The following is a 27,913-nucleotide window of genomic DNA, read 5'->3' as shown; positions in this document are numbered from 1 at the left end:
AATTTTTCGTAATCAGCTGCCTTCTTATGCAAGTTTTCATGGCATGCAGACTGTCAAGAGAGTATTCTAGGATAGCAACATCTCTATTACCAGATTTTTTTTCTGGTTAAATAATCCAATTGTTTTTCATGAAAGATATTAGACAAAAAAAGTTAGGTCAATTAGGTAACATTTGGTGCAGTGTAAGACACAGGCAGTGATGCAATGCCAACTTGAGAGCAGATAAAAGAAGACAGTGAATTCTAGATGTGATACTTTATCAAATTGTAAAATTTTATAAAACCTTACTAAATTGATATGCAAGAATTTCCAAAGGAAATTTATTTTTGAAAAACTGCATTTCATTTTTAAAATTCAAAACATCTCTCATACTAGAAAAGCTATTTTACAGTTCAATAAGCTAAATTTTTAAAAAATGATAAAAGACTCACCAAGGCAATATAAATAAGTTTCCAGGCTAAAAAAACTATCCTTCTGCTTTCCAGACTTTACTATAAACATAAGAATCACAGTATAATCCTAGCATCTCAAAACTAATATATTGAAAACATTTGGTAGTTGAGACTTTCTGAAATCAGTTTTTTGAACTTTATTTTACAATCAGGGATGTACTTTTAATTTTTTACGACATTTTCTCCCTAGAGATATAATTTAGATATTCCTATCTTCAAAGTAAAAATCAAAATAGGAAATAAGCATAGAAACAGCCTATTGGCAGTGGTTACACCTGCATGGTATTTATGAGTCTCCAAACTATTGGAAATTTATTTCAACCAAGGTTCTCTTAAGTCTTCATTACTTGGGTGTAACTCGAGAGAAAACTAATTTATATCAATTTACAGTTTAGTGGTCATGATCAGGGGAAAGTGATACTCTTCCACTGACTACAAGTCATTGCAGAGGCAGTTTAGAACTTTTCCTTTATTCCTAATATACAGGACAAACCTTGCCAACATCTCACTACCTTGAAAATCAAATTTAAATGAAGTATCCAGGAGTAGCCTAAAGAATGAGTGTAATCTGGATGGATTTTAGTCTAAATTTATGCCTTGCTCTTCAGTAAAGTATAGTAACTCCAGATATATGTTCCACAGATGCAATAATTTCTGTTCCTTGGTCGGTGCAGAATATAATTTATACTTCCTGAAATCAACTTTGTCTGTTCATGAAAATAGCTGCTTTTTATTTGCCTTTGTCTCACTTTGAATATATATGATCCACAGGTTACAGACTTTTCCAATAACTACATTTCAACTTGTACTTCATCAGCAAACATTTGAGAGGATGTTATTTCATGGGATAACTATTTTGAATTCATTGTTGATCAAGTTAGTAGTAGTGGGCAATTTTCTTATAGAAAGCAATTCCAAACATAATGAGCAGATGCTTGCCAGCTCTAATCAATAAGCTGTATGCCTTGTCCTTCTCCCTGTATCTGAGGATCATATACTACTTTATTGTCCATGTCCTCATGCAACAGACACAAGGGATTACTGGAAAGAAAAAGATTACAGGATCAGATTTGTCCTTCCCCCACTCCAAAAGGCCAAAACATTTCAACAGCTATGTTTTCAAGTAAGATTTATATCCTACAATATCCTTTGAGGTTTTCTTACTAGAATGAAACACATTTTAGGAGAGTTAATGATTTCGTTGGAGCGGGGAGAAACAGGCAAGTCACAGGATTTTCAAAAAGTATAACAATTCAGGTAAGAATATACATTAATTAATGTTGCCCTAAGTTTTATCAGTTAAAAATTTTTTTTAATTTCAAGGGAAGAGGCTTTAACATGAGAAATACAATATATCCCAGTCCATTATCTACATGTTCTTCATTTTGGCCATGAGGTCTTCCAAGCTTTCACCAGAATCTTCCACTGTTAACTCAGTGACAGAATCTTCTTGCTATTGACAAATAAGGGAAATACAGTGAAAAAAGAACCATATAGAATTCTTGATGCTTAGGAATATATAATCAGTAAGTTTTGACCATGCTCAACAAGGTTATAAAGTAAATTTTCTTTAACAAATATCTTCTAATTTTTAGAAGAAAGACAGAGTCTTTTACATTCCTCACCAGTCTTTTGATTTACAAGGCAGTAATTTCAATATTCTTGACAGCTCTAGTTTTTTAAACGACATCGTAGCTAAAACTACTGATAAACAAAAATGAGATCTTCATTTAATCAAAATCTACTTATACTTGGTTCATTAATGAGTGAACAAAACCATTTTATTCTATGTTTTAAAAGTTTAAAATAAGCTATAAATATTTGCATATTAACACTGCATACCTCTCTCTCACATCTTAATGCCTATAGCATAAAATATCTAAAACAGGAAATACTTCATTGGCATTACAAATTAGAATGAAGATGAAAGAAGATAAATATTTTATATGATATTTACATATGGGTAAATCATATTTTTGAAGTACCTTTTTTGGAATTGTGTATGCCACTGTAATTCCTTCAGGTAAGTCTGGAACTGGACCTGAAGAATTTTTCAGTTCCTCTTCTGAAACCTCAGATACCAGCTCAATACCTGTAAATTTGATCCTATGTCAGTTTTTAAGGAATTTAATAAGCAATAATTATTCAATTTGTATAATCTTATTAGATTTGCTACCATAAAAGGTTTTGTTTTATGCTGCCATTTCAATTTATAAAAGAATACCTACCCCATTCATTATCTTCATGGATTATCTCTTCCTCTTCTTGTATAACCTCTTGTTTAGGCAGTGCTGCTACCTTTTTCTGTAGAAATCAAACAGCATCAAAGTGTTCTTACTCATTCTCAGTTCTCTAAAGCATTAATCAAGAATTCAGACAGGCTTTTTATCTTACCAAAAGCAAGAAAGAACATTCATTTTTGAAGTATGGTGAATAAGTTAACCATTTATCTTGTATTCCAAATCTGTTTATGTATTGTCCTATTCAATATGATCCCTCATGCATTCTAACAGATTGTCATATACCTTATATTCTTCCTGCTGCTTCCTGCAATTTCTGTCATCACACTGAGGATTTGGCTTCATGGACATAGTAGGAAAAAAATCCTGCATTGCATTGTATCCAAGGTAAAAACTAACAGTACCAAAATTTAACAGAAACCTAGAAAAATCAAAATAGACTTAAATAAAGAAATTTAAAACATGAAAAAATAATGTTGAAATAGGTAATGATATATTTTTTTTAACCAGAAAACAGAAATCTGCATCCAGAAAACAGAAATTTTATCTTATTTACAGTGCCTGGCTCATAGTAGATACTTCAGTGTTTATTGAATGAAGGAAAGAGAAGATTACTCCATTTCATCAACTGTAGAACACACTATTTTTTTGAACCTCTAATAAAGATAAAGTGCTGGCAGCTAAACAATTACACGTCAACACCTTCAAGAAGCATGCTGATTTCAGAGAAGCTAAAATGTGGGAGAAGTGTATTTTTTAAATCCCTAAGATAATTAAGAAAGCTACTTAATTTTAACATTTTGTATGTAACTTAGTATAAAATGCACAATCTTAAATGTATAGCTCAATAAAATTTTGTATGAGCCTTTCATGTAACCATCACCAGATCAAGATACAGAACATTTTCAGCATCCCATGTGCCTCCAGCTCCCTCCTGCCCTCTTCCCAGTCAAATCTGATACTTTTTACTCTGTTGCCCAGGCTGGAGTAAGGTGGCGTGATCATGGCTCACTGTAGCCTCGCCCTCCCAGGCTCAAGCAATCCCATCTCAGCCTCCCAAGTAGCTGCGACTACAGGCAAGCACCACCACGCTTGGCTAATTTTTGTATTTTTTTTTTGTAAAGATGGGGCTTTGCCATGTTGCCCAAGCTGGTGTCGAATTCCTGGGCTCAAGCAATCCGCCTGCCTTGGCCTCCCAAATTGTTGGGATTACAGGCGTGAGCCACTGCACCCAGCCAATCTGATGTCTTTTATTAGGTTGGCACAAAAGTAATTGCAGTTTTTGTTAAAAGTAATGGCAAAATCTGCAATTACCTTTGCACTAACATAATAAAAGCTTCTATACAGAGAAAATCACATAAAAAAGATAAATGACAAAAATATTTGCAAATACACATTCTTAATATACAAGACAAAAAAGAGCAACAACTATTAGCAGATAATTCACAGAAGAATGTAAGTGTTCAACCTTTTTCACAAATAAAAACAAAAATTAAATGCCTATTTTTTACCCACCAGAATGACAGATTACAGAGTTTGATGATACTCAAAGTTATCAAAGGTATGGGTGAACCAGGTACTCCTAAACTATGATACAAATGTATAATCCTTTTGCAGGAGAAATTTAGTAAATATTTCATAAATTCAGAAATTCTACTTTAAAAAATGTGTACTATAGGCCGGGTGCAGTGGCTCATGCCTGTAACTCCTAGCACTTTAGGAGGTCGATATGGGCAGACTGCTCGAGCCCAGGAGTTCAAGACCAGCCTGGAGAACATAAGGAGACTTTGTTTCTACAAAAAATACAAAAACATTAGCTGGGCGTGGTGGTGGGTGCTTGTAGTCACAGCTACCTGGGAGGCTGAGGTAGGAGGATCACTTGAACCTGGAAGACTGCAGTTAGCCGAGATTGTGCCTTTGTGCCTCTGCACTCCAGCCTGGGTGACAGAGTGAAACCCTGTTTAAAAAAAAAAAAAAAAGTACTATAGAAAACTCTAGGCTGGGCACAGTGGCTCACGCCTGTAATCCCATCACTTTGGGAGGCTGAGGTGGGCAGATTACTTGAGCTCAGGAGTTCAAGACCAGCCTGAGCAACATGGCGAAACCTTGTCTCTACAAAAGATACAAAAATTAGCCAGGCATTGTGGCATACACCCGTACTTCCAACTACTTGGAAGGCTGAGGTGGGAGGATCACTTGAGCTCAGGAGGTTGAGGCTGCAGTGAGCCATGACTGAGCCACTGAACTTCAGCTTGGGCAACACAGTGAGACCTTGTCTCCAAAAAAACAAAAAGAAGAGTGATCAATCTAGTATTCAAAGATATATACAAGATGTAGCCTATAGCATTGTTAATAGAAAAGAATTAAGTAGCCTAAATGACCATCAATAGAGGGGCTAGCTAAATAGGACACATCCTTAAGAGAATACTTTGTTAGCCATGATTCTTTTCTCCTTTTTTGTATCATACTATAAAATGTTTTGTTTAGACAGGGCCTACTACTGTCTAAACAGGCTATTTGCTCTTATATGAAATAGCCCTAGACCATTACTTTGAGAGTTTATATGTATGCTTTTTTCAATTTCTTTGCTCGCAACTGACACTTCTTATTGATTGGTACCTCCATGTGTCTTGTTGCAGTTTGTTCTTATTATATTGGAGGCTTAGGGAATACAACTAAGCTTATTAAAGTTGTAAAATGAGGGAAAATAAATAGCCTGAATTAGAGAACACCTAAAGGGGCTCTGCTTTTAATAAAGTATGAGTTGATTCATAAACTGTGACATAAATTTCAGCAGCAAAGAAATCTTTTTCCTTCTTTTTAGCTATAGTTTAGATAGTACAGTTGCTGGATATTTGTTTTTGGATAGCAGAGGTATCTAAAAGCAGATTTCAATAATTTTTTTTAAGTATTGTTAATGTGTTTTATATTAACACTAATATAAATGTTAACATTTTATGTAAATGTAAAATTTACAGTAACACTAATGTTTAATTACATTAACAATAATTACTGTTTAGTCACATTTGGCTTATTTTTGGTAAGACTTAAATCAAGATAGTAGAAACAAGTGTGGTTAAGTCTCCATCCACTGGACAGACTTGCAAAGATTTAAATCATTCGGTTAATGTTTCATAAATAAATATGCCACTACCATTGTATCATTTAATAAAAGCTATTCCAAATGCAGGGAGTAACTGACATTCACATATATTCACATATGAATATGCACACATGTATTATATGTAATATTTAATATAGCAATATATATGAAAAGTAGACATACATATATAAAATAGAATTTGCACATATACATATATAAAACATTTAAAACTACATTTAAGTTTAAAGTAACTAAATTATATACTTAGCTTGTAATTTCAGTTTCTGAAATGCTTTGTGAAATATGTTTACTGAAAGCATACAAGACTATTCAGAAAAATTAGCCCTGACTTACTTTAACACGTTTTGTACTAAGATCCCAGCAACCACACCCATAGTGGTAGGAAGACTGGCTGCACAAACACCTTCTCGTTTCAGAGTCTTTTCATCAATATTTGCAGCAACTACAAGTGGTGGAGCACACTACATGAAAAATAAAACACATTTCAAAAAAAAAGAGAAAAAGTATGAGATGTTCCAAATAGTATTCCATCCAAGTTTGCTTTTTCTTTGAATTGTAATACATTTTCAATGCCCCTAAGAACTCAAGTATCTAACAGTGAAGAATATTCCAAAAAGAATAATGCATACCGCAAAACAAGCAGATTCTCCAGGAATTATGAGCTGTATATGCCCTGAAACTGCATTTTCACTGACCCCAGATTCCATCCATGTTTGTCCAAGTTCATTACAAGCCTTAGTAGAAATGGGTGAAAACATAAGGAAAAAAAATAAAAGAGCAAGAAGTAATTTACAATAAATTCTTTTAACTGAATGGATTACCAAGGTCTTTTAAAATTAATTTTCAGAACAAATGAGGCAAGTTGTAAGATAATGGAATTCCTTGGTAATTACCATACTCTATTTAAAGAGTAGAGTGACAGTATTCAAGACGCAGTCAGTAAATATTATTAAATTGAATCAAAGTTTATTGGATTTCTTGTCAAATTAATGTGAAATTTCACTTTTCTAAAATCATTTCAGGAACAAAAAAAATGCCAAAATATCATCTGAAAAGTTAAAAACAATATTCAAAAGGAAAATAATTATTTTTTTTTGAGAAACCAGGTTTTCAGGCAATTTATACATATTTATACATTTATAAAATAACAAAAGCTAAAACTAACACTGACCAAGATTATAAGATACTAATTTAAGAATTATACATCAGAGGTATTTGCTGTTTTATAGTTTACCAGCAAAAAGAGTAGGATACTGTAACACATGTCACAGCAGCAAGGCTAGACAGTCTAGGTCCCACAGCTATTAGAATAGATTTTAAGAGTAGGCTAAGAGAACATTACAAATAAAACACAGAAAAGGGTTTACACTCAGAACTGTTTTTAGGATGGGGATTATATACTGATAGAATATACAGGAAAACAGATAAATCCATGAATATATCTTGCACAGCAGGAATACTCACTGTATTTATTGTCATTCGAGCTTCAAAATTGTCCACACAGCTAAGAACTAGATCAACAGGTTTTCCTTCTTCTAACCCACCATTACTAGTCAAAGAAAATAAGTTTGAAAAACATCAGGACACAAAATACACTCTAATACATTATACTTACTTGTTCAGTCCAACACTTATTCTTTCATTAAATGTTTGACTATAATTATTACATAATAAATATGTAATATTAAAGATATCATATATATCAAGTATTGAGTAACATGAATATAACATCAATGATACTACAGTATCATTGTAGTATTACTTATTTTACAAGAACTACAAGGGTGAAGGAAGTATAAAGTATGTTCACAACAGTTATTTTTTCACTACCAGCTTTCACATTTTTATTCATGCTTCATTACAAATGTAATAAAAGCTAATTGAATGCAACTCATTATTTCAGTGGTGGTCTGACAGTCTCTGAAGAAAACGATTTTCAGACAGAAATATAATCTAGAACACAGAACTTAAAGTTGACATTCTCTTCTTATATTGTAACTTACAGGGGTTTTTTGCTTGTTTGCTTTTTATTTTTAATTGTTTTTGGACAATATATACCTTTAAATGATATTCTAATACATAAAAATTACACAAAAATTACTATGCTAAAAAAATGGAAAAATATATATCAATCTTCCATTCATTGGATTAATCCATAGATTTTTCTAATAATTTTCTAATACTTGAGCTGGACATTATACAAAATATTCATAAATTAAAATTTTACCTTATTCTATCCATGAAATGTTGAAAGTTTTCCACTGTGGTTATATTATAGTTGTGTACTTCAAAAAGAACATCAGGATTAATGTTCCTAAGAAGGAAAAAGGGAATGATTATAAGCCTGTAATCCTAGCATTTCAAGAGGCTGTGGTGGGAGGATTACTTGAGTCCAGGAGTTCAAGGCTACAGTGAGCTATCATCGCACCCACTGCACCCCAACCTGGGGGACAGAGTGAGACCCTGTCTCTAAAAAAATGTTTTTAAAAAGACTACTACTAGTAGCTGTAGTAAGAAAAAACTGTGAGGAAAAGAGATGAAAGAGCTAAAGGGCATTTAACATACCTTAGAGAAGCGAATTCAAGCTATTCAAAGAAAACCCAAAGTCCTTTTCTATCTCTTTTATCTCACACTTCAAGGACTAGGTTCATTTTTGCCATAAAGATTACAAAACTGTTCCCACCCCAATCAATCTAAGTGTTGGGAATTAAGACTTAACCATGTCCAGTAACTACCTACAACTCAGCCTCACCTCCTTACTCAGTTAACAAATTTGGGGCCACAAAGAAAATTCTTAAAGCAGGGATTGGTGAACTGTGGCCCATGGGCCAAATCTGGCCCACCACCTGTTTTTGTGCAGCCTTCAGGCTAAGAATTTTTTTTCATTTTTAAGTGGTTGGGAAAAGAAATCAAAAGAACATTTTATGACTATAAAAATTGTATCAGCCAGGAACAGTGACTCATGCCTGCAATGCTAGCACTTTGGGAGGGCTAGGTGGGCAGATGGCTTGAGTCCCAAGAGTTTGAGACCAGCCTGGGCAATATGGCAAAACCCCGTCTCTGCTAAAAATGCAAAACATTAGCCAGGCATGGTGGCACGTGCCTGTAGTCCTAGCTACTCAGGAGGCTGAGATGCGAAGATAGCTTGAGCCCGGGAGGCGGAGGTGCAGTGAGCCGAGATTGTGTCACTACACTCCAATCTGGGTGACAGAGTGAGACTGTCTCAAAAAAATTTTATTTTTTAATTAAAAAAATTAAAAATTGTATGAAATTCAAATTTCGGAGTCCAAAAATAGAATTTTCTTGGAGCACAGACATGCTCATTCATGTTTGTTTTGCCTACAGCTGCTATCAAACTGCAACTAACAGTTGCAACAGAATATCTGGCCCTCAAAGACTAAAATATTTATTATCTAACCTATACATAAAAAGTTTGCCAACCCATGTCCAACAGGTAAGAGAATTCTTTGTACAAGTGAAAACTGCATTTTATAGAGAAAAATTAAGATTCATTTATATTAACTCATATCAAATACATAAAGTAAGATTTCACTGAATATGGTACTTGATTGCTATTCCATTTACCTCAGAGTATGTTCTGCTGCTTGAACTTTACTTAATCCTGCTTGATGAGGTTGGAAGAAAAGTCTATTCATATTGGCTAGTTCCACCTTGTCATAATCAAAGAGTAGCAACTAAAATGAAAATAGTGGTATTCTGATGAAAAACATACCAAAAAACTAAACATATCAAAAAATAAATTAGAGAGCTTTACATTTAATTAGTTTAGCAGTTTGATAATAATATTAGCTAACTCTACAACACTAGGTGCCATATATTAATTCATTGAATGCTCATGTGAGGCATGTAGGTACTATTATCCTTATTTTTAAAATGAGGCAACTACAACACTTGTCCAAAGGCGACTCATCTAATATGAAGTGAAAATGGGATTCAAATTCAAGCATTCTCAATCCAGCATCTGCACCTCAACCACAATGCTGTGCTGCCTCTCTAAATAATTTACTCAGAAATTAAGATTAATTCCCTTTCATTCCATTTTTTAAATCTGTGGCAAAATCCCACTTCATTTCCATTTTTTGCTAAAAGCCAGGAATCCATTGGATAAATGAAATCTTTAAATAAGATGAAAACAAGTGCTGTAACTTAAAATACAGTATAACCTGACTCCTTTTGTGTATATGACAAAATATATACCAGTGACATGGCTAAAACATTATTCCAAATAGAATTACAAACCAGTTAATTGTTGTTTCCTGCTATACACTTAAGCCTGTTTCAAAAAGCATTTGTCACACACACACACACACACACACTAAAATGGCCATTAGATGACATTTCTTATCAGTAAGAACAGGCTAGAGCCAAGGACTTCCTGTCCCTTCTTCATATGAAATTCTGTGACTCTTTAATACAATTCTCAGCACACTAAACAATAAAAACAAAAATGGGATTTTCTTCTCAATAAAAAACTAAAAAGAAAAAAAATTAACCTAACCCATAACACCTAGATAGCCCTTAATACTAGAAAAGATCTCACACTCTCCAAAATTTTCTAATCCTACGTAAGAGTCTCCAAAACATAGTTTCTTTAAGCTCATCAATATTTATTAGGTCAGGCCAAGTATTAAATGAGTTTCTGCCTCATAGCTTGTTTATACATAAGTTGCGGGAAACATTAAACTTGGGAACAGAAGGTCTGAGCTGTAACTCTGCCACTAATTAGCTCTGATTGTGGGTAAATCACTTTCACTTTTTAGGCCTGTATCTTCATCTCTAAAATAAAGCAGCGAATATAGATCTGGTGATCCAAGGCACCCCAGACACTTTAAAGAGATCCAAAGGCTTTCAGGGATAAGAAATGGACTCTGGGTTTCCTAACATCTTCTACTTTCCTATTTAACCTCATTAATTAACTTCGTATTTATCTGTTTTACAAATTAAAGAAAGACTTCCTGAAACTTACCTGTGTAGATTCTCAGTTTACAAACTTGAGGGCACACTGGAATCACTTAGAGAATTTTTAAAAATACAGATGTTTGTGCCTCATCCCCAGAGACACTTATTATGGGGTGCAGTCTGGACACCAGAATTTTTTAAAACTTCCCAGGTGATTCTAACTAAAGCAATATATAACTACTGTTCTACCTCTTTGCTACTCAAAATGGCGTGGTCTAGCTGCATTAGCATCACCTGAAGCTTGTTAGAGATGCAAGAGCACTTCTCCAACTTTAATATGCAAATGAATCATTTGGGGATTGTGTTAAAATACACATTCTGATTCAGTATGTCTGAGGTAGGTATTGAGAGCTGATACTGATGTTACTACTTCAGGGACTAGACTTGGAGTAGAGCAAGGATCCAGTGGTTCTTACTGGTGTAATCCTAGCAACATCAGCATCAGGATCACCTGGGAGCTTGTTAGCAATGTCAATTATTAAGTCCACCTGACACCTATAAAAATCAAAACCACCAGAGTAGGATCTGTTAATCTGTGCTTTAATAAGGCTTCCAACTAATTGTGATAACATACTCAAACTTGAGAGCCACTAATCTCAATAATCTCTATTATCCCTGGTCAAGCAGTCAGGGTGCTTAAGTCAGCTATAAGCAATTTTTGTCCAGGTTTTGTAAATCTTTTGAAAGGTATTAAAATTTCAATAAATATTTTTAGTATTTTGGTGGTGTTATTTCTATATTGATAAGTGAGTGCCAATTTTGAAATCACCTTCTTTTAAGAATTTGGGGTAGACCAACATATTAGAAAGCATTGGTAAACTGTGGGAGAATGCTTCCTTTACCAGAACAACAAATTAAAGGATATATAATTGTGGAAAGCTTATTCATTCAACCATTGTGTATCTAACATCATAGACTCTGGCTTTATAAATCTAAGATTGGTAGACTGAATTCTGGTACAAGAAAGTTACTTCTTTCTAACCCATAATCTAAATGAATTTTAGAAAAAAGTAAAAGAGTACCAATTTTTAAAAATCCATCCAGAGCATTCTCTAGTTCAAAATCAAGAGTAGGAAAGGTACATGTTTTCTATTCTGCCTGGTATATGTTTAATAAAATATTTGTTAGATGTTTCAGTGTTTCACACACTTTATCAAATTAACAGCCTTCTTTCCTAAGTTTCTATATCTAAAACACCTAAGTCCAAATTGTTTACATATTACTTCAAACAAAAACGTTTCTAAACACAATTAGACAATCTTTGTCTAATATCACCTTTTGTTTGGGTGGGGATATGTCTCAACCCGAGTAGAAAGAACAATCTAGATTAATACACTGCAAGTCAATAAGCCACTGGTAAAGAAAAAAAATCCTAACTTGTACCTGATTTACTCCAGGAGTGAGTAGTTCCCTATATGACAGGCAAAGAGAAATGTTTTTACCTTACCAATGCCACATCTTGTCAGCATTTCAGCAGTCACACTACCTACTCCACCAACACCTACTATTGCTACGGCAAAGGTACGGATTTTCTGTGAAATATAAAATAGTATATGTTGGTTAATAGCTCTTCATCAAATATGTCACCAGAAGTTATTTTAATTTACTGAATTAATCTTACAAAAACTTGGAAAGGGTTTATCATACCTCATAGTCGCTTACAATTCCCATTCGTTTCAATGCCATCAAGCGGCTTAAAACAAAGAAAAATATGTTTTAAAGCTTACAGTCTTTTAGGTATTAGTAATACAAATAGACATACATCATCACAGAAAATAAACACCAAAATATAATCATTACTAATCTTTTCAAAGAGGAGGATGCTTACAGGCTGGTTTTTACCAGATGAAACTAAACTACCCAGGCACCTTTTAAAAAAACTCTCCCAAGTGTAGCATATGAAACAAGATTGGTTTTTAAAAGCTATGTATTTCTGATTTGCAGCCAAGATTGTGACTACTACTTAAATGTTAAGGGTCAAAGTTAAATTTCAACATTTTTCTATGCTTTGGTAGAATATGTAAATATTTAATGTTTTAACACTCAGATCTCCATCATCAGAGTAAATTCATGGCTGGAATTCCATTCTCTTGTTGCCTCTGCCCACAATAGATGATGTCTACTTTTAGTAAGCACCTACTGTATGCTAAAGACTCTAAGAGGTGCTTTAACTAGTTACTGGTAATCTGCAGTTTAAGTCTATGGTTAATTCCCATTCATCTTCACTTTAAGGAGTCAAATAGTTCCACCAGGCTTGTTAGGAAATTCAGCCTCCACCCCCATTTTCCTCTCCCTCACTTTTAAGTCCATTACCATCATATTCCTAAACAACATGCTAACATTGTTATTTCTTTTCAGTTTTAGTCAATTGCCTGAATCAGATTTTGCTCTTAGCATTCATCCCTACTGCACGCAGACATCTTCCATCCCACCAACTTCCCAATATTGTTAGATGGTCATCTTGGTTAGATGTTAACTCTTCACAACTGGGCCATGCAATATATTAAAACTTACCCTTTCCTCTAACTCCCAACCCTGAAGTTAATAAGTATGTTTCTCCTGATGCTTAATTTCCTATGTATTTTCACAAATTCAACCGCCAACTTTCCACTAGTTATCTAAAGTTCCTCTAGATACATTCATATTCATGAGGTATTCTATGAATTTCATCTTCTTAAAGATGTATCTCCTAGAATCTGACATGATTGTCTCTAGACTTACTGCACATACAGCTCCCTTCCTAGGCTCTTCCTTCATCATTATACTACAAAGTCTCTTAATTTCTTTATTCTGTATTAATCCACTGTTTCCTGTATGCTATAGCTCACTAGTTCTAAAGTGTCTATGGATCAACAACAGGACCACCTGAGAATTTAATAGAAATGCAATTTCTTAGGCCCTACCCTATAATCACCCACTGAATCAGAAATCTTGAATGTGGAGTCCAACAATTTGCTTTAACAAGCCCTCCAGTAATTCTGATGCACATGACAGTTCAAAACACTGTCATCAATTATTTTTAAACTTACTCTCTTGCTGTGGTTAGAAGAACATCTTCCAGTAGTTTTGCAAAGGGTACAGCAGAGGTAAATTTTGAGAACTTTCATTTCTGAAAATGTTCCTTATCAAAATTATATTCTTTATAAAAATGACAAAGCAAAGGGCATATAATTGTGGGAAGCTACACATATACTCTTAATCGATAGTTTAACTTGGTAAAGAAGTCTAAAGTTAGAATTGTCTTTCAACATTTTAAGGTATTGCTCCAGTGTCTCCTAGCTTGTAAAATTTCACAGTGTGCCTTAATGTGAATCTGTTCTCATCCCTTGTGCTGAGTTTTTAGTGGACTCTTTCAAAATGAAAACTCACATTTTCAGTTCTGGGAAATGTCCTTGAAGAATCTGGTTACTTCCTTGTTTGGTTTGTTTTTCCTGGACTGTCTGGAACTCCTATTATTTGGAAGTTGAACCATCTGGATTTGTCCTTTATCTTCTTTCTCCAGTTATCTACTATTTTAGTTTTCTGCTCTATTCTCTGGATGATTTCTTTCAACTTTATTTTCCAACACTTCTATTAAGATTTTCATTTCTATTACCATCTCCATTTGCAAGAATTCCTGATCATCTAAATACTTTGCACCTTGTTCCTGTATCATTTGTGCCATATCTTCTCTCATCTAAGAATACTAATGATAATTTAGGGGGATGTGTTTATCTTACATAGTCTATCCAAGTTGCTATTTTTATTTCTTTCATGTTAGAAGTTTCTTTCATCCTTTGTTCTGTTCATATTTAAGTGTGGGACACTAATAAAGGTAACAAGATAGGCAATAACTGTTTGACTTTGGACTTCACTGTAGGGTCATCTGGCCAGACTATTTAGTTGAGAAACCCACAATGTCAGTGTCTTTCAGTCTTTCCTCTTGGCTCTATCAGATTCCCTAGAGAATAATCTTTCAAACTCCAACCTGAGTTGGGGTTCCAACCCCACGATCAGCTGTTGGAAGTGAAGAAGCAAGGCTGGGAGTCTCGACACTCAGTATGTAAGCATTTAGTTTACATTCAGTCACAGCATTCAGCATGTAAACAATCAGTTTACCCCTTCCTTCAGGTACAAAGACCTGCCCCAATTATTCTTGGAAATCTTCTATTTTACTCTTTCTAATGAAGAAATCTCTACTCTCCTCTTCTGGTAGGGAAGGAGTGTTTGCCCAGTTACCCACAGTGGAGTAGAGTAGGGGATCTGGGGCTTTTGTTTCTTCAACAGATTTTCAACTGAAAGTTTTTTTTAGCCCTACCTGAAGTTCTGCAAGTACCTGTGCCTATTCCTGAGCCTTTTGAGGGATTCTTGCAATAAACTGGGTTGCAAGCTTAAGATTAAACTTCTCTGAATCTATTAAATCAGTTACCTTCACCCATCCCTTCTCTAGTTTCCAAATTGTTACTATAATCAAGTACAGGGACCCACCCCTCCCTATCAGTTATTAATACGAACCCTTTATATTTTCAATGGGAGTTTCTTTTAAAAAATTCCTTTACTGTCACTTTAGTGAGATTGGGTAGAAAGTGATGGCAGATCCATCACAGGAATTTGCTATCCTTACCTTGATGCTCCCTTCAATCTTTAAATAATCTGAGAAGCATGGATGGCAACCCCCTTTTACAGATGAGGGAAACGGTTTGGGTTAATCAACTGCCCAAAATCAGCTAACTGGCAAGTGGTATTCTGAGCTGGGTTTCTGAGCCAGGATTTGATACCAGGTTTTCTAATCTCAAAGCCTCTCCAATTTTTCCACATGCTTATAACTATATTCCATAACACATAATTTTACAGTTACTTGTGTTTTTTAATATCCCACCTCCATGTAGTCTCTCAAACTGAAGCAAAAGTCAGGTGCTTTATATTTCTTTTGTATCTCTTGAAGCAATTAAAATGGTGTTGAACACATACATATCCCTTTCCTATAACCTTTTGTACTTTATCATAATTCAATAACCTGTACTTTATCAATAATAACACTGTACTTTATCATAATTCTTATCACCTGTACTGCAATGGCATGTTTACTTTTCTATTTATCTCACACTCATCTGGTAAGCTCTAGAGGGAAAAGACCATGTCTACTTTATATTCACAGTGTCTGCACACAATAAGTACTCAATACAAAGTAAATAATATTGTCAAGGAGGACTGGAGACAAAAATGTACTCAGTAAATATTTGCTGTATGAACAATTCAAAAAATTAAAGCTGAACTTTATTAAAATTCCATATATCAGTGAACAGCTTTGGGTATCAAACTGCCATCTCCTGTATAGCAATTTTAATAAAGTCAATGGTGCAAATCAGATAGAAAATACTACATATTTAGACTTGAGTTCTGAAAGTTTTGTTTGTTATAATTACAATGTCAAGGGATCATCTCATATTAAATAATGTCTGAGACAACTTAAATTCATGACCCATAGTCCTCTGCTTTTCATTCTGGAGGGAAAATTTCAAAGTCTTCATTTGTAAAATTTTAAAATGTTTTAAAAATGTCAATAGTTTCCACTTATTCTGATTAGAGATGTCAGTTCATGCTTATTTAATCTCTAAAACTTCTGGACCATTAACCCTTCATATTTGGCAACACAGTTAAAACAGTGCACCCTAAGACTTCTACTGCGGCTTTATATATCACAAACTAAAACCTTTTTTAAAAATCAAAACTGTTATGCTCTTTAAAGGAAAAAAGCAACAATAAAATCTTCATTATCTACTTTAATACCATACAATTTTTAGCTACATGACTTAATTGTTTTTACTGGGGAGACGGTTCATGAGAATTTTACATTAAGACAAATCTAATGCAAGACAGGCCTTATTATTTACTACCAAGGCATGAACCTGAGGTGGCTCTCTAAGCCTCAATTTTCTCACTTATATAATGGGGGTAAAATAGTAGCAATCTCATAGGGTTTTGGTGGGAGGAGACAATGCATGTAAAGTGCTTACACAGTGAAAGCTCAATAACTGCTTGCTACTAAATGCACCTAGCAATAAAATCTTGTATAAGGCTTGCCATGTACAAGCGCTACTCTAAGACCTTTATACATACTGATTTTTTCAATCCCCACAACTATGACAGAGATAGATATTACTATTATCTTCATTGTACAGGTGAGAAGCTGAAGCGGAAAGTTTCACAACTTGCCAAAGGTTAGGCAGTTACGAAGAGAGTAGTTAGATTTGAATTGCAATCAGTCTGGCGGTAGAGTCCTTACCCTTAACCATTGCACTATATTCCATCTGCTGAATTGATAAGCTTTGTTAGGAAAGAAGAAAAGAGAGGCCTGGGCAGTCTTGGTAATGTCGAATGGTTTGAGATGTTAAGGAGCACCCGAATATCTCAGATTAGAGCTAACCCCGCTCTCCCCCGCCCCGACCCCATTTAAGATGCATTCATAAGCCTTTAATGAAACTCAAAGTTTACCTTAGCAGGTTTTACATTTGATCTCATCTTCTGAAAGTTCTTACTATCAGTCTTATACACAGCGAGGCGGACTAATTAAGAGGCAAGGGTGATAGGAAACTGGACACACGTCCTCAGCAGGCACAGGAGCAGCACCATATGGCTGACTCACTGGAGGTTTTTTAAAAAGAGAAAGAATATCTTCCGATCAGTACTAAGATGTGGCCTTGCCCATTTGGGAACAGGATTCGCAGACCAAGAAAAGGGTGGCGGGCGTCCCCATGAGCGGGACGTGGGAAGCGCCTCACTTCTGACCTCACGGAGCCTGACCTCGTCCCCCGCGCCTGCCTCCGACCGGCGACGCAGGTTACCTGTAGGGATTCGAATCCACCACCTCTGAGCTCATCTTCTCGATGCGGACCCGGCCGCCCCCTCCGTCGCCGCTCCTCGGGACCCGCAGACTCCTCTCCTGGGCAAGTTCCCGCTCCAGCTCCTGGACCCGCTGCTGCAGCCGCTCCACAGACTCCGCCATGGCTGGGACTCCGGCCGCCAACGCTCCCAGCCCGGGCCTTCGCCGCCGCCTTCGCCCCACGCTGCTCGGCTGGGCCCGCGAGGGGTACGTGGGGAGGCACCTCGCCGCTGCCTTCCTAGCCCAGAGCCCTGGGGAAGTGCACCCAGCGCCTCACAGACAGACACGTCTCCGAGACTCCCACAGGCCTTCCTCGGAGCCGCTTCCGGTGCGTCGCAGACATCGCTCCCCCTCAGCAAAAACCTGGCTCTTTCGGCTTCCTTCCTCGCTGGGCCGGCTAAACCCGGCCGCAGCAGGACCGGGGTGATAAGTGTCCAGGGCAGGAGGCCAGCGATGTTGCCTTGCTAACCGGGTGTCTAAGAGAAACAGGGTCTTTTTATTCTTAGGCTCGACAGCCTGACGGCCCTTTTTCTGAACGGGACCCTGCAGGTCTTCCGCCTGCTGTTGCATTAAATTTGGGGGTGGAAGAGGCTTCTGCGTTGTTCCTTACCCGCAACGATGACCATGGCTTTGCCTTCTTTAAAATTGAGGCCTCCAACTCTGACGCTGACTGGAGAATTGAAATCCGAACACACATTGGGCTCTTTTGGCACTTGACTAGAGCTAAAACCTCCAGATTCAGCGGGCAAGCGTTGCTCAGCAACGGCGCGTAGGCTGTGTGCGGTTGGCTGGAGCCAGACCCCGCCCCGGCCTCGGCCCATGCTCTAGAGGGGACGTTGCCCCAATCCTGAAGGACTTCGGCACTCGAGGCCTGTGGATGCCGCGTTGCTGTGGCCTGCGGGGGTGATCATGAAGCCAGGTGCTACTGGCGAGTCCGATTTGGCCGAAGTGCTGCCCCAGCACAAGTTCGACAGCAAGTCCCTGGAGACCTACCTAAACCAGCACTTGTCTGGCTTTGGGGCCGAACGTGAGGCTACGCTGAGCATTGCCCAGTACAGGTATGGATGTCAGCCTTTGCCTCCAGCGGAAAAAAATTTGTGCATTGAGTTTTCCTTCCTTTGGCCCTGGGTGGTTTCCTAAGTTTCTCCCACCCTGATTGCTTTTCCTGCAGTCAGTGGACGCACCCTACAGGCATGAGCTGCTATTGCCGGCCCTCCGAATTCGATGCTGGGGGCTTCCCAATTGGAGGGCGGTAATGGAAGCGCAATAACGTTCACCATTCTACTATCCAAAGGAATCTTTGTTAAAGGATGGATTTATGTCCCTTGAGGATTCACCAAGGCAATTAAGGCTACAAATTCTGAGAAATCGATGCCTTCTTTTGTGATACAGCCATTAGATCTTTTTCTGAGAAGCTGGTGTAATTCCGTTTGATTGGCCGTATTCCGGGAGGCTGAGTTAATGACACCAGATGGAGGATCCGAATTCGAGTACTAGCTTTTCCACTTAGGAGGTCACAGCACCACTTTGGGCCTCAGGTTTTTTGAAGTGAGGTAATGGAACTGAGTGAGAGGATCCTGAGAGTAGCGTTCCCCACCGGGAATCTGGCTTTAGTCTGATGTTTTACAATAGATAATACATTCTTAAAACTTTATTCTAAAAATAACATTGTTACTAATACAGGGCTACAGAAAGAGTCCTATCATTCAGAAAACTGCATCTGTCACTTGCTGTCTGGGAGTTTAAATATGTTACATAAAAACTCTGAGAACTAGTTTCCTAAGTTGTAATACCTATTTTGATTAGTCTTATTAATGAAATGAAGTACCGTAATATAGGTGAAAGGGCGTAAAAATTGCAACAACATAGTATGCTAGTGGTATTTTATCACTGGCATTTATATTCTTTGACTACTGATTTTGGTGAAAATGAAAATAATAATAAATGAGATGGATCAGGGAACATTTTAGGGTGTAGAATTGAAAGGTCCCATGCCCCAATAGATATTGGAAGATGAAGGAAAAGGTGGAATAAAGAATAGCTGAAATTTCTAGGCTAGAAGCCTTGTGTTGTAACAAACTAAAACAGATCAAAGTTCAAATTTCAACTATTTCAATTGCTGTGGAATTTGGACAAGTTACCCTTTGAACATCTAGTCCTGCTTTGGCAAAAAGGAGATAGTAACGTTCATATTGTAGGAGTGTTGAAGAGGTACATAACTGAAAGATACTTAATTCTGAACCAAGCCGAATGTTAAACCATAATCGTGTTCAAAAAATGAAATTAGTTGTAAATTAGTTGTGGTATAAAAATTGCTTCCAGAAATGTTGTATAAGCTTGGTTTAATAAATATATATGGAACTCTGGATCCCACAGAGAACACACATTCATTTCTAGGACACATGAAAAAGTTTATAAAAATTGAAAACACATAGGCCATGAAGGAAGTCTCAGAAACTCAAAAGAATCAATCTTTATATTTTGAAAATGTGTGTTTTGGCCAGGTGCAGTGACTCATACTTGTAATCCCAGCACTTTGGGAGGCCAAGGCACGTGGATCACTTGAGGTCAGGAGTTCAAGACCAGCCTGGCCAACATGGTGAAACCCCCATCTCTACTAAAGATACAAAAATTAGCCGGGCGTGGTGGCACGTGCCTGTAGTCCCAGCTACTTGGGATGCTGAGGCAGGAGAATCGCTTGAACCAGGAGAGGGAGGTTGCAGTGAGCCAAGATTGCACCACCATGCTCCAGCCTAGGTGACAGAGTGAGACTCAAAAAAAAAAAAAAAAAGGAATATGTGTTTTTTTTAATGCCAAAAGTTTAACAGAAGATAGCTAACAAATACATGTTTATAAATTAAGTGATTCATGGATTAAAGAGCCAATAATCTACATAGACAGTAAAAGACTATCAAAGTTCAGTGTATAGAAATCAACTGCATTTCTCTACTTTAGCAACAGTTAAAATGTAATTTTCAAAAACTTACAAGAGCATCAAAAATATAAATTACCTAAGTAAAAGATGTGCAATACCTTTGTAGAGAAATGATAAAACTTTTATTAGGACCTTAAAAAGAATTTTAAAAATTGAGAGATGCCATGTTGTTGAATAGGAATATTCAATATTGCAAACTTTTTTCTTCCAGTTGATCTATTGATTCAAAGCAATGACAATCAAAATCCTAATTTTTTTCTCTAATTTGAAAAAGTGCTCCTAAATTTTATGTGTAAGAGCGAAGGGCTAAGGATAGCAGAAACATTTTTAAAGAACCACAAGGTGGGAAATTTGAATTAAGATGGTATGATATTAGCACAGAGATAGACAGACCAATGAAATAGAACAGAGAGTTCACAGAAAGACCCACATATTTATAGAAGTTTGATAAGTGACAGTGTTGGCACTGAGAGTCAGTGGGGGGGGGAAGAAGAACTTTTCAAGAAGTTTTACTGGAATAATTGTTATCTGTATGAAGAAATAGAAATTAGACTCTTTATCTCACACAGTTCCAGGTAGATAAAAGAACTGAATGTTAAAGGCAAAACTATAAATGTTTGGAAGATGTGTAAGTTATATTTTTGACTTTAGAGAAGAAAATCTTTTAAAGACAACATCAGAAACCACAAAGGAAATGACTGATAAATTTTCATTAAAAGACTTAAAGTGAAAAGACAGAAGAAAATATTTTCAGTGCATATAATGGTTAAAATATTCAGAATATAACTATAATAGCTCACCAGAAAAATGGGCGAAAACTTGATGATGCTCCACTTTATTATACTGTAGTAATAAGGGAAATGCAAATTAAAAAAAAAAACAACAACACAATGAGAAACCATTTCACACCACCAAATTGACTTTTAAAAAATCTGACAATAGACTGGGTGCAGTGGCTCATGCCTGTAATCCCAGCACTTTGGGAGGCTGAAGCAGGTGGATCACCAGAGGTCAAGAGTTCGAGACCAGCCTGGCCAACATGGTGAAACCCCGTCTCTACTAAAAATACGAAATTAGCTGGGTGTGGTGGTGGGCACCTGTAAATCCCAGCTACTCGGGAGGCTGAGGCAGGAGAATTGCTTGAACCTGGGAGGCAGAGGCTTTAGTGAGCTGAGATCACAGCACTGCACTCCAGTCTGGGTGAGACGGAGGCAGACTCCATTTCAAAAAAAAAAAAAAAAATCTGACAATATCAAGCATCAGGATATGGGGCAACAGGGACTCATATAGGGGTGTGAATTAGTATAGCTGCTATTGAAAAATAACTCAACATGATCTTGTAAAAATGAAGTTGGGAAGATACACATGACCTATGACCTAGCAGTTCTACTCATAGATATATACTCCTGAGACTTTTCTTGTACTACAGTATAAGGGGACAATCTACAAAGATGTTCATTGTACTGTTTGTAATAGCAAAAATCCAGGAAACAACACAATGTCTATAGATACAGAATGGATGAATAAATTGCAGTATATTCACATAATGGAGTAGCATACAACAGTGAAAATGATTCAGCTACAGCTGTACATAACACAGAATGAAAAACGTGAAGAAATTAACAGTATATTATATACAGAGATAAACTTCAAGGGAATGATAAATATAAAATTCAGAATGGTAGTCACTCAAGGGGAAGGACATACAGGGTTTCAAAGACAGTAATTTTCTCCGGGTAGTGAAAATGGTGTTTGTGGCATTACTATTCCTCAGGCCTTACCAATTTTGTAAATACTCTTTTTATCTGCAAGATTTACTTTTAAAATTTGCAAAAATTAAATCTTATTGGAAAGATAAAATATTTAGAATTAATCAATAATGAAAGTATTATATAGCTTGATACAACAAAACTTGTCATTTGCAGCTGAGTGCCTAATATGTATCTGGCACTGTCTCAACCACTGAGGATGTAACAATAATCTTGCCTCCCTGGAACTTCCATTGTATTTGTAGAAGACAGACAGGAAAATCAGCTTCTGAACTTTACAATGTAGAAGTTGATATGTAACATGGAGGAAAAGAGAATAGGAAATGTTTGGGTGTGGGGCAGGAAGATTTCCTTGAGCACACGGCATTCAGCAAAGACTTGAAGGGGGATGAAAATGTGAGCCATGTAAATATCCAGGAAAAGAGTGTTCCAGACAGAGGGGACTGCTAATGCAAAGGCCCTGGAAGGGATGTGTGCCCAGCGTGTTGAGGAAACACAGCCCAAATGCCTGAAGTAGTGTAAGCAAGGGCAACAGGGACCCTGTCAGGCAATAAAGAGACTTTGGCTTTTACTTTGAATTGAGATGGAGAGAGACTTAAAACATGCTTGAGCAGAGAAGGGAAGTAATCTTTAAAAAAACAAACAAACAACAACAACAAAAAAACAGAATCTCTGCTTCTTGTGTTGAGAGTTGACTGAAGGGGCCAAGGGCAGAAGCAAGGACACCAATGTATTACAGTGTTCCAGCAGGGAGATATTAGTGGCATAGACCAGAGTGGGAGTGTAGAATGGTTAAGAAGTGGTCATAGTGTAAGTATATAGTCACATGCTGCATAATGACGTTTTGGTCAATGACGGGCTGCATGTACGGCAGTGGTCCCATTAGATTATAATACTGTGTTTTTACTGTACCTTTTCTATGTTTAAATGTGTTTAGATACACAAATGCTTATCATTATGTTACAATTAATTGCCTGCAGTATTCAGTACAGTCACATGCTGCACAGGTTTATAGCCTAGGAGCAGCAGGCTGTACCATAGAGCTCAGGTGTGTCCTATCGGGTTCAAATCAGCCTATTTATGCTAACTCCAACCAGCCGAGAAGTTTCACAATGAATCAGTGCCAATTAAATGCTTAGGAATTCATGATTTATTGTGTGGCTTCCACACAACAATCATGTAACTCTATCCAACACACATAGGCATTAATAGAGAAGGGAAACACAGCAAGTAGCCTGGGAGACCAGCACACTGACTGAGAAAATCAGGTTTGGTTTTCCTCAGAATGCCCACTGACCTGGTGGTGGGTAGCTGCTCTTTTCCCAGAGGGCTTACCACAGCCAAAGGAAAGGAGGCCTCAGAGTTCTCATGGGCAGAGATTCTGCAGGCATCTCAGCCATGATTGGCTTTTACGGCTCTCCACAGACATCTCCATGGCCATTATCTTCAGCTGACTTTTGGCTTTATTTTCTTGTCAGGTGTCAGGGATGCCTGGCCACAGCAGATGCTATCTTATCACCTCAGTCCACCACACATATGCTTACTACTCTGAGTGGTCAGTGATTTCACTGTAAGCTGAGTCACTTGTCATAAGTGACTCCATTATGAGACATTTATGATCATAAAACATAATTATATATCAGTGCATAGTAGGCTATACCATCTAGGTTTGTGTAAGTGCACTCTAGGATGTTTACATGTGACAAAAATCACTTAACAACATATTTTCCAGAACACATCCCTGTCATTAAGCAATGCATGACTGTATTTTGAAGGGTTTACTAACTGATTAAATGTGGGCTAGGAAAGGAAGAGACGAAGATTACTTCATTTCTGCCTTGGTAACTGAAAGAATAGGGTTATTGTGAACTGAAATGTAGGTGACCATAGAAAAGCAGATTTGAGGGGGGAATTTGAGGAACTCAGTTTTGGAGTGTTAAGTTTCAAGATGCCTTTTAGACATCCAAGTAGATATGTATAGTAAGCAATTGGTTATGTCTTGAGGTCGGGGCAGAGATCTGGACTAGACGTATAAATTTGAGAGCCATCGACAAAAAGAAGATATTTAAAGACATGAGATCGAAGGTCTTACTTAGAAAATAGTTCACATAAAAAGGAGGTTTGGAGACTGAGTCCAAGGCACCCCAATATTAAGAAGTTAGCAAATTAAGAGAAACCTACAAAGGAGTCTGAGAAGAAGTGGCCAAAGAGGTGGGGGAAAACCATGGTTTGTATTAGTGATCTTGAAAAAGTAGTATTAATGGAAAGAAGGGAATGAAAGCTTGATTGAAATGGGTTTAAGAAGATAGGAGGAGGACGTGTAATCTCTTGAGGAGTTTTTCTACGAAAGGAAATAGAAATGTTTTAAGTAGGGGGGAAGTGAGGTCAAGAGAAAGCTTTTTAAAAAATAACATCATATTTGTATGCTGATGACAGTAATCTAGAAGAGAAAATTTTGTGTAGGAGAGAGGCCTGGAAAGAAGTCCTTAAGAAGGCAGGACTCTAATATGCAAGAGAAGGGGTTGCCCTTAGATAGAAATGTGCACGTCCTTCTGCAGACTTTGGAGGGAAGACAAAATATATGTGTACAGATTATTGTATGCAGTAGATACAGTAGTGTAAGCTTGTGGAAGTTCTCATCTGATTGCTCCTATTTGCTCGTTGAAATAGGAACCTAGGTAATTAATTAGCTGAGAATGAAGATGGAGAAGAAAGTGTTTGAGGTTTGAGGAGAGAGAATTATGAAACAGCCATCCAAGAGAATGGGAGAATGAATGAGCTAAGGAAATATGATTGCCAGATGTGGTTCACTTTCAGGTTTGCTGAGGTCATGAATTTGAAGCAAGAATAGATATTTCAGTAGATATTACTAATGCTTTGTCCAGATCCTCTTGGATCCCTTTCTAGTGTTGCTGTACATGTCCTGCCTTTGTTGGTTTTTGCTTCCAATAAACAGCATCTATGCCTCTTTTTTTGGTAAACTGCCCTCAGGCTATTGGAGCACCCTTTGCTCTTACTGTTATAGTACCTGAGATGGACCTTAACCAATAGTGATTCAGAAGTATGAAATTTTCATTATCCTTGCTTCAGAGACATGTTTTGAACTTTGACACGGCAGAGTTCCCCCATTACCTTTACCCCCACCTACACACTGGTGAGATCAGGCTGAAGCTACCCTCTAAGGGACTTTGTCTTAGATCACACCTTTGCTTAGCTTTCTCCCCTTTCTTGACCTGCTTCCCCAAATTTCTTATTAGTTCCCCAAACATTTCCTTAATAAGTCACTTGTATATAATTTTTTTTCTCATGATCTGTTTATTGGGAACCTAACCTAAAACAGTAATTATGACTGTATGTGTCTTTCTTCAGCTATGGCCAGTTATATCAGTGTAAGCAAAAAAAATGGATTTAACATGGATGGGAGTTTTGCCAAGCAAACACCATGAAGTGAGGAAAGGGCAAGTGAAGTATACTGAAGGTGTATTCAAGGTAGTGGTTATATGATTTGCTATCAAATTTAACCTAGTTAAGGAAAGATGTATTAGTCTGTTCTCATATTGCTAATAAAGACATACCCGAGACTGGGTAATTTATAAAGGAAGAGGTTTAATGGACTCACAGTTCCACATGGCTGGGGAGTCCTCACAATCATGGCAGAAGACAAAGGAAAAGCAAAGGGATGTCTTACATGAAGTCAGGCAAGAGAGAATGTGTACAGGGGAACTCTCCATTATAAAACCATCAGATCTCATGAGACTTATTCACCATCATGAGAACAGCACAGGAAAGACCCAATGCCATTATTCAATTACCTCCTACCAGGTCTCACCCATGATACATGGGAATTGGGAATTATGGGAGCTACAATTCAAGATAAGATTTGGGTGGGGCCACAGCCAAACCATATCATTCCACCCCTGACCCTTCCCAAACGTCATGTCCTCATATTTTAAAATGAATCATGCCTTCTGACAGTCCCCCAAAGTCTTATTTCAGCATTAACTCAAAAGTCCACTGTCCAAAGTCTCATCTGAGACAAGGTAAGTCCCTTCTGCCTATGAGCCTGTAAAATCAAAAGCAAGCTAGTTACTTCCTAGATACAATGGGGGTACAGGCATTAGGTAAATATACCTGTTCCAAATCAGAAAAATTGTCCAAAATAAAAGGGGCTACAGGCCCCATGCAAGTCCAAAATCCAGTGGGACAGTCTTAAAGTTCTAAAATGATATCCTTTGACTCCATGTTCACATCCAGGTCACAGTGATGCAAGAGGTGGGCTCCCACAGTCTTGGGCAAAGGATATGCTCGGGGGATATGAGGTGAATGGCAGTATGATCAATGGATGGTAGGTCAAGTATTGATTGAAGGATTGTTGGAATTGAGGCAGGAGTGAGTGGAAAGGTAGGAGGTTAGAGGTAGAAATGTTTAGAAACTAGGATTATTCAGTGCTTTTACTGTTGATATTGCTAAAGTGTAGGTTATAACTCCTAGAATTACTGGCTGAGATAGTGTCAAGGAAAATATCAGTGGTGGAGAAAAATTCAAGGAACTGATGGGCCTAAATGTTAAAAGGGACATCTGTGTAGATTTTGAAATCAGTAATTAAGACAGGAGTAGTGTTAATGAGAGTAATAGTGAATTATGCCAAGATCCTTAAGAAATGAGGAGAAATGATCTGAGAGTTAGTAGGTGACTGCAAGAAAAAGGGGTAGAGGGTGGCAGAGTCTCATGGCCTGAGATTCAAAGCTGAGGGAAGAATTTACACAGGAGGGAGAGCAAAGAGTCTGGAAGTGGCAATGAGTTTCAGGAAGGATACGGACTCCATCCAGGCTTACTAGAAGACTGATGTGGGAAAAACATCTACCACTTAAGAAGCCTACAAAGGAAACAGGATCCTCATGGAATATTCAGGTTTTAGTTAGAGCAAGGAGGTGAAGGGTCTATTCAGAGAAGATATTGAAGCTGTATGGAATTGTGAAAGACTGTGAGTTCCAGGGGCACAGTGGAAGGATATCAGGAGTTGAGGGGGTGGAGAAGATGTGGGAGAAAATAGGGAATGTGCAGAGCCTTATGGGAATTACAATGCAGTAAACAAGTATAAAAGGGGAATTTGGGACTTCTGGTATTGATGATATAAAGAGGGATAAAGAACACAATGAAACCAGTTCCGGTGGTCTCAAGGTAGTAGTGCTGTCAGTGATAGGAAATGGGAAGTTGTAGGTATGTATTGGGGCTGGGGAGGGACAGTCTTACACTAAGTTAAGTAGTCTGGACTCACTGTTTTTCTTATTTTTTTAGTGATGCCAACTTTAAAAGCCTTTGTCCTCTATCATGAATCGTACTTTCTACCTATTTATCATGTGGATAAAGTGCAACTGTATTTCCTTACCCTGTGTATATTCAGATATTCAAAATGTCTAATAATATATGAAATAGCAGCCCAAGTATGATTTTTTTTAAAAACTGTCACTAAACTGACTTCCTACAAATCAGAGTAGGATTTCATGACTGTGTGTTCATGTTCAAACTTCATGTTGAGTTTTGGTTGGCT

At 37.2% G+C, this 27,913-nt stretch overlaps 2 protein-coding genes across 7 annotated transcripts in view; one reads left to right on the top strand and one right to left on the bottom strand.

Annotated features, from left to right (window-relative positions):
* Positions 1-565: 565 nt before the first annotated feature.
* UBA5 (ubiquitin like modifier activating enzyme 5) lies at positions 566-18,377 on the bottom strand. 5 transcript variants are annotated; one of them, XM_003822513.8, is made up of 12 exons: positions 17,621-18,377; positions 12,444-12,489; positions 12,239-12,328; positions 9,402-9,511; positions 8,044-8,130; positions 7,281-7,365; positions 6,446-6,550; positions 6,150-6,277; positions 2,978-3,113; positions 2,681-2,756; positions 2,438-2,544; positions 566-1,905 (listed from the first exon to the last, which is right to left on the bottom strand). In XM_003822513.8, the coding sequence occupies exons 1-12, from the start codon at positions 17,779-17,781 to the stop codon at positions 1,822-1,824; spliced, it is 1,215 nt and encodes a 404-aa protein (XP_003822561.1). In that variant the 5' UTR covers positions 17,782-18,377; the 3' UTR covers positions 566-1,821. The 5 variants fall into 5 exon arrangements, with proteins under 5 accessions (XP_003822561.1, XP_034813298.1, XP_024783871.1 ...); XM_034957407.4 differs by lacking the exon at positions 17,621-18,377 and adding an exon at positions 17,271-17,453; XM_024928103.4 differs by lacking the exons at positions 12,239-12,328; positions 12,444-12,489 and having other exon boundaries at positions 17,621-17,754.
* The window catches only part of ACAD11 (acyl-CoA dehydrogenase family member 11), a 102,346-nt gene continuing 92,114 nt past the window's right edge, over positions 17,682-27,913 (top strand). The window contains exon 1 of one of the 2 annotated variants that reach the window (XM_008976104.4): positions 17,682-18,716. In XM_008976104.4, the coding sequence (XP_008974352.3) occupies positions 18,568-18,716 (149 nt within the window). In that variant the 5' untranslated portion in view covers positions 17,682-18,567. The remainder of the gene's footprint in view (positions 18,717-27,913) is intronic. The other variant, XM_008976106.5, reaches the window with a different exon arrangement.

Source organism: Pan paniscus, chromosome 2 (genome assembly GCF_029289425.2).
Source record: "Pan paniscus chromosome 2, NHGRI_mPanPan1-v2.0_pri, whole genome shotgun sequence".
NCBI classification, from domain to species: Eukaryota; Metazoa; Chordata; class Mammalia; order Primates; family Hominidae; genus Pan; species Pan paniscus.
This window is presented reverse-complemented; position numbering and strand designations above follow the sequence as displayed.